The sequence below is a fragment of the Aplysia californica genome, unplaced genomic scaffold (genome assembly GCF_000002075.1).
Source record: "Aplysia californica isolate F4 #8 unplaced genomic scaffold, AplCal3.0 scaffold00433, whole genome shotgun sequence".
NCBI classification, from domain to species: Eukaryota; Metazoa; Mollusca; class Gastropoda; order Aplysiida; family Aplysiidae; genus Aplysia; species Aplysia californica.
This window is the reverse complement of record NW_004797703.1, coordinates 188,270-196,186: the sequence shown is the minus strand read 5'-3', so window position 1 is coordinate 196,186 and position 7,917 is coordinate 188,270. Positions and strand designations below refer to the sequence as shown.

Below are 7,917 nucleotides of genomic sequence, written 5' to 3'. Positions count from 1 at the left end.
CTGTTGCTGTTGCTGTTGTTTTTGTTTGTTTTTGTTGTTGCGGTTGTCGATGTTGTTGCTGCTGCTGATATTCTTGTTGTTGGTGGATTTATTGCTGTTAATACTTGATGATAATTATCATAACGGCCATGATGCTGATGCTGATGCTGATGATAAAAAAATAATGATGACAATGATGATGATGAGGATGATGATGATGTTGGTTATGATGATATAATGGTCTATTAGAGCCCCACCCCTTGCCATAACAGATCTCAATATTCCCTAGTCTCTGCTTTGATGCATTATTCATAAAGTTGTAGACAACAGATGAGGGGGGGGGGGGGGGCTGCTTATTATGAATTGTTTTTGCAATGGTTCTACTTTAAAGTACTAAATTTTACAGCTGTGGAAGTAAAACTTTTGCAATAGCAATCGTAATTAATTAATGTATTATTATTATTATTATTATTATTATTATTATTATTATTATTATTATTATTATTATTATTATTATTATTATTATTATATTTATTATTATTGTTGTTGTTATAATTATTATAATTATTATTATTATTATTATTATTATTATTATTATTATTATTATTATTATATAAACGATCTCTCTATTTACCTGAGAGATCCGAAGCGGACTTAGGGATTGCGCACACATTACAGGAAGCCGGGCAAAGTTGTTTGCCAAGTTCCGAGTTACACTGGCCAGTCGCAACAAGCAGTCGGCAAGTGGATTTGATCATGTGATCCTCACAGGCGGATCCAGATGTTGGCGCTGCTAGGAAAGAAGAACATAGCGATGTTAGTTCGTTACCTTCATTTTGTGTGTGTGTGTGTTCGAAAGACAACAAATGTTTCTTATTCACTACTATCTGATCGCATGTACAGGGTTATAAAAACAACAACAACAACAACTAATACTGTACAACTTTTTTTCTAAATATCTCGCACAAAATGTGTGCCTGAATGTTGTAATTTAAAGTATAAATAATTCATTCAAAAGGGATTTGTGTGACATAAATTCACAAACAAGAAACTTAATTTTGAAAACGGAAAGGGCTTTTAAAAAGACAACCTATAAATGCAAAATGCACCAATTTAAGGGATTTTGTAAGGAGAATCATGAACTGATTTGTTTGATTTTTTTCTTTCCTTTAACTTTTAAAATCTAATCTTTCCATCCCTGTAATCTTTAAACAATATTTATTTTCTCCTACAGAGTTTAAAAACAAAAAACTCTTTTTCTTTAAATTCTGGAATTTCAAGAACCATTGGACTATATAATTATGTCCTCCTTTGCACTCGACACATTTTAACGCATTGTTCGTAATATTCAATATTGGCCAAATACAAGGATCCACTCAACTATGAGTGCTCAAAGCCACATACTACACTGTATACCTTACAGTATGGAGCTGTTTCTAGAGACAATAGGGGTAGGAGGTGAGGTTGCCCAAATAGACAGTACTTGTGGAGTTGATATAACCTGAAAGGTGAATATAGGGTTTGCCAAGGAACCAAAGGTCATAGAGCATATATTCACGCTTTTCAAGACAATTGAAGGATCATGATCATATTGCTATCATCTGATAGCTTCGCGAACGGGAAAACAGTTCAGTCGTAGATGAAAATCTGCCTTGAGAATGCGGACTGTTGAGGCTGCAGACATGGTCTACGGATAGACGTCTTATGGGGCCATCTGCTGAATTCTGCACACTGGTGCGAACGGTGTGTGTTTGACCTGAAATGGTCGTTTTGTCTGGGAATTTTTAGTTCTGATGCGAACAAGTGCTACAAAATTGGGGGCATAGCTGAAAATGGGTTGTTTTTTTTTACACCATGTGTAGAGCAAAACTATTCTGTGGATTTTTCAAAAACGAATATCAGAAAAATTACTTTCGACTTCCAAATGTTGTGTACAAATTTGAAGCTCAAAAATTCAGTGTGGATGAAAATACACACATGTATTAACCAAAAAAGTTGTACAGTTTTTGTTGTTGATCCCCCTGTATTTGTTTTTTTGTGTTCGTGTTTGTGTGTGTGTGTGTGTGTGTGTGTGTGTGTGTATCTTTGTATCAGTGTGTGTATCTGTGTACACGTACGTGTGTGTGTATATGTGTGTATATGTATGTGTGTGTGTGCGTGCGTGTGTGTGTGTGTGTGTGTGTGTGTGTGTGTGTGTGTGTGTTTGCGCGCGCATTGGTGTATGGGTGTCTATGCAACATGCTGTGTGTGTGAGTGTGTGTGTTTGTGTGTGTGTGGATGTGTGTGAGCACGTGTGCGTGTGTGGGTGGGAGATAACTTGTTTACTACTTAATGTAGTTTTGATGCAGAAATTATTATTGTTTACTTTGTTCTGCGCGTTTGCTCTAGTTATTGTTGCTATATTTATTTATGTATACAAGAAATGGTTCAGATAGTTTCAACGACACTCATTCAAAATGGAATTTTATCAATAAATCTAGCTATCCATCCCCCCCCTTCCCCATGGCAACTGCATAAAATCCCTGCCAGTTAACCGTAACCAGGAAGCATAATACTATTATAAGCCGGATTAATAAATCAGTTCGTTATGGTCATATCTAGCTCGTCTTTTCACCTGGCAGATGGGATCTAGTTGCAAGTGGTGTGCAGAGTTTACATGTGGCGGGGCACAGACGTCTACCAATTTCCTTGTTGCAGTCGCCATTGGTCACGGCCATGTCACATGTTGCTTTGGTCACGTGATCAAGACAAACGCCGCTGTAGGATGGGAGCACAGTGTCTGTTGAGAAAAGGGTAGGGTACTTTTTGTTGTTGTTTTTGTAAATGTTTTACGGCGCTCGCAAAGCATATTAAGGTCATTATATGAGCGCGCGGGACACATTAAACTTTTTCAGTTGGTAGGAAATTTTGAATTTTGCCCGGGTGCCGGCCGAAGCCTACTCTAATTGATTTTAGACCACTCAGGGATCTTTAACGTGCGCAATTTGCACAGGGGCCCTCCGAGATTTTTCGCCTTTGTCCGAGAAGGCTAGGTGTAGATCTTTCCTACCAGAAGATCAGGGGTGTGGCTGAAAGACAGCAGTAAGAAGAAGCCAAGGAGTAGCAGTAGAAAGGCTGTAGAAAGAATCAGGAGCCCAGAGGAGGGTGGCAAAGGAGATGAGGGGAGTGGGGGCAGAAAGAGGAGACGAAAGCAGACGACAGAACATTGCTAGAGAGCAGGAAAGGAGATGAAAGGAAAAAAAAAATAGAAAAGTAAATTTTTTGGTCACTACCCGGATTCGAACCGGGGACCTTTGAACGAGAGGCCAACACCTTATCCTCTAGGCCACGAGAGCCCTAGGGGCAGGGTAATGGAAACTTACTTCTAAGGCAGACTTCGGACGAAAAATATACACACACGAAATAGTCTTTCTCTCTTTCGCAGACACACACGCACGCACACACACACACACACACACACACACACACACACACACATACACACCCACCCCCCCCCCACATACACACGTACACATGTTTTCTTTGCTCGAAAATACATCCTCTCTCTCTCTCTCTCTCTCTCTCTCTCTCTCTCTCTCTCTCTCTCTCTCTCTCTCTCTCTCTCTCTCTCTCTCTCTCCCTCCCTCTCTCTCTCCCCCACCACTCTCTCTCTCCCTCTCTCTCTCTCTCTTTCCCCTCTCTCTCTGTATATATATATATATCTCTCTCTTTTATAAACGCATATTTCTTTCAGTTTCCATCCATCCCTTTTAAAAAAATCACCTCCACTGCCTGCCATATGCATGTGGGAAAACAAATTCACTTGACTCTCACACACTTACACTCTCGAAGAGTAAGCGGGGCATTGAACAAGACCAAAGCTTTTATTCCCGGATCTGACAATACAGCTATGGCTAGCAAAAAACTCAATATCATTGTGGGGAGGAGGGGACCACACAAGACCTGACAGAGTGGTGTTTATTCAGGCTTAGTTTTCATTTACTTAGCTATTATTATAGTACAAGCCGTTCAAGAGCACCATGTGTGACACGAGCATTTGTGGTAAACCCATCAACCGAAGTTTTACATAGGACACGACAATTATGTTAGACGTTTGATAATTCTACATGTAGTTTTGCTGTAGAATTCAAAATCGTTTGGCGTGGCTGGAGAATTCATTTGATTGTTCAGCGTGGCAAGGAGTTTCAAATCATTTAGCGTGGCTGGAGAATTCAATTATTTGTTTAGCGTGGCTAGGGATTTAAAATCGTTTAGCGTGGCTTGAGAATTCAATAAATCGTTTGGCGTCGCAGGAGAGTTCGAATCGTTCAACAAGCAAAGCTAGTTAGTAAGTTTTAGCTAGTTAGATGATTTAATTTGCTCTTATTTCAGTGCGGCATCTTGCGGTTTACAGGACCTTTCAGAACGGTCAAGAGGGAGAAAAACTTTGTGGAGTTCATTATTTATATTTTTCCCACAGATTATAGTTCAATGTCTAGGTATATTTTCATGGATGGGAATTTATTGTATTCAGTATAACCAGTATTCTGCAAAGGCATAGTCACCGACGTGGCTGAAGTTGGTTTTGACAGGCAGAGTCGAAGCAGCCCGACTCCAAATATTGCAAGAACGTATAGGTAGGAATGTGATTTATTTTCATTAATTAACAACCATTTTCTTAACGTGTTTGTCGTCAAGATGAAGGACTTAGAGGAAAATAATTATTCCCAAAGAGCAACAGAAATAATAATTTATTGTTCCTTATTATCTGATTTGACCCATGAGCATCTACCTTTGGCTTAAATAAAAGGGACACATCATGTCACTTTTTAGTGGTCATGATAATAAGAAGCCTGAAGTGATGTGCCACCGACCATTTTCTAGAAATAACAAAATGAAATTGTGCATGTTTAAAAAGGTTATGATAGGTGGTGGAAAGAGGGAGGGGGGCGACACTGATGCCCTAAGTAGGTAAAAGGCCATTGAACACTGTAGTGTGGTTTAAGAGTTTGGCGCTCCTATTTCCATGTCTATGTCCTGAACGACTGGACCGAAGGGAAGAATTCCTATAAAGCGCCTAGGTCATGAACTAAACGTCGGACCGAGCTAGATCCTCGAACCTCTGAACCCGTCAACCTCATTAGTTTGTCTCTGGATGCAAACTCGCACCTACACTGTGAGCCCTTTTGGTGATGTGAATTTTAGATCTGAATATTGTTTTGGGGTCTCGTTAAAGGTAAGCATTTGTGTACCGGCGTGTGTGCTGTAGCGGTCAGGGGCTGCCCCGTCGCACGTAGAGGACCTGAGTTCGATCTCCGTCTGGGAATAATTTTTAACATGTAATTTGATCTTCCTGCTAGTGTATCCCTATCAGTCTGGATTAGCAGGCAGGTTCAAAGTCCACCCCCTAAATGGTTTCAATTATGTCGTCGGGCATTGAAACACATATATTTTTAAAGGATATTAGCTTCGTATTATTGTAATGGTAATTGTAAGAGTTATAAGACCTGACGACCCATTATATCGTTTGGGAGGCAGGTTCCTTCGTTTTTCCCTGTAGGGACAGCCTGGGCTAAATGGGATTAAACATGCAAGCAGAAAGACGGAGATTCTCTATTGGGGATCGGACTCAGAATTTTGTTTGAGAAGAGTCTGACCGTTACACTGCAAAACTCAGTACTTTATTTTCAGAAAGTATAAACCACATTAGAAGAGGAATTAAAGTGTCTCTTAAGAACCCAGCCACTTTCCTTCAGCAGATCATTGGAATAGTGATAGTTGAAAGCTATTCTCTGTGTCACTATATTTTCTCAAGTATAATGAGTTGTAAGAGATGTAATTAAATATTTCTCGTAATAACTTGGCGTAATATTTTTCTCTCTGCTTTTTAGCTGTTTTGAATCGACTCTTCAAACCTATGCAAAGAGACGATATTTAATGACGGCTACTTGGTCCCAATACCTTATCCCAGCCTGAATCTCCATGTGCTGATAATGCTATGGCATGGGTGTGACGCCTTGGTAGTGACCACTGTATGGCTATCAACAATGCAGAAGCTCTGGATTAAAAATCTATACAGGAGAGGACATGGCGTTGGTGTCCTGCCCCGGGCAGTCCGCATCACAGTCCAGCTTTATTCAACCTAACGGTGATGTAGAAACGTCCTCAAGTTTTTGCAGTCAAAAAGTCCCAAAGAACGGCAAAACTCGAATGCTACGAGCACGGTTTGTGTTAGTTGTGTGTCTCGAAACACTATATTTTCTGACCATGATGCCTCGTCGACCATTGAACACAGCATTTTTGCTGGCAATAGCGTCATGTTTACCATCTGTTGTATTGATGACGTCATCATACGACGACTACAGTCGCCTGTACACTGAGATGACCACAGGGAGATATAACCCCCACACCAGACCCGTGCGGAACCAATCTCACCCTCTCACAGTTTATGTCATTTTCCATATTGTCAGTCTGCTACGCATAAACGAATTAGACCAAACCATGGACATAAATGCATATATCGATTTTTCGTGGAATGACGAAATTCGAACCTGGGACCCTGCATGCTATAGCGACATTACTGTCATTCGACCCGATCCTTCCCACATGTGGCGTCCCCGAAACATCATATCTAACTCTGTGGGAAAAAGTGACATTTTTGAAGACAACTACATACCAGCCTCTATCAAGTACAACGGTGAGTCTAAATGGTCCCCTGGTTCAGTTTTCTCTACCTCCTGCGATATGGACTTTACTTATTTCCCATTTGACCAGCAAGAATGCCGAATGTTTTTCTTCTTCTACAACTCGGAACGTGAGGTAAAAGTCACGAAGGGTCAGCAGGAGGGCAGACTATTCACATACAGCACCAACGGAGAATGGGATATCGTTTTCTCAACTATTGAGATAATTTCCTCGGTAAACAAAGACGTACCTGCAGCATTCATTGTCCGTTTTAAGCTCCAGAGAAGACCAGACTTTTTCGTATTCAACGTCGTTATCCCTTTAGTGATAATGTCTGCGTTGTCCTCACTTGTGTTCGTACTCCCAGAGACCAGCGGCGAGCGCGCTTCCTTCTCGACCACGATGCTGCTCTCTCAAACTTTCTTCATGGGCACGGTGACCGGGGAGCTCCCCCATAGATCGGACACGTTCCCCATCATCGTCTTCTACATCTTCAGCCTCTTCATTCTGAATTGCATTTGCGTCATAGCGGCAGTGTTGCAGCTCCGTTGTCACACAAGACCAAGCAAATCCGTGGCTTCAAAAACATACTCTGACGTCAAAACTGTACTTAAAAGCAGAAATTATGATGAAACTTTCGCAGGAAAGGAAATTGTACATCCCCCTACCACGAACTTAGTTTCCCAGAAATTAGGACAATCTCTCGATAGTATTACTGATACCAAAACAGCCAGAGGCAGATATGTTGTGACACCATTTGATTCCATCAATGAGACAAACTTGTTCTCTGATCAGTTCGAATCCGAGTCGAAAAGTACAGACATAACCGGTCTATATTCTTCTACCACCAATGCTAAAACCTTTTTCTGGAACCGATGTTTTGTCTGTTTAAATTATTACCTGATAAACATCAATGTCGTTTCATTTATAGCCTACACGATAACTTGGCTGTCTTTTAATACATATTTCTTGTACCGTTTGACGAAAAACAAGTAGAGAGAAATGCTGCTACATTATGTTGACTGGAAAATTGATGAGATGAAAGGTGGGTGCTGTTCTTCTTCTTTTTGCGGACTAAGTTAAGTCTCTGCAGTATCAGTAGGGGGTAGATCACCGACTGAAAGGTAGATAGATAGATAGATAGATAGATAGATAGATAGATAGATAGATAGATAGATAGATAGATAGATAGATAGATAGATAGATATAGACAGACAGACAGACATACAGACAGACAGACAGTCAGAGAGGGAGGTAGAGAGAGAAAAAAGCAGT

General features: G+C 40.5%; 1 protein-coding gene across 1 annotated transcript in view; it reads left to right on the top strand.

Moving 5' to 3' along the window:
* Positions 1 to 6,228: 6,228 nt before the first annotated feature.
* Positions 6,229 to 7,917, top strand: part of LOC101853479 (neuronal acetylcholine receptor subunit alpha-3-like) — a 3,700-nt gene continuing 2,011 nt past the window's right edge. Inside the window, exon 1 of the mRNA XM_005104738.1 lies at positions 6,229 to 7,248. Coding sequence (XP_005104795.1) covers positions 6,229 to 7,248 — 1,020 coding nt within the window. The remainder of the gene's footprint in view (positions 7,249 to 7,917) is intronic.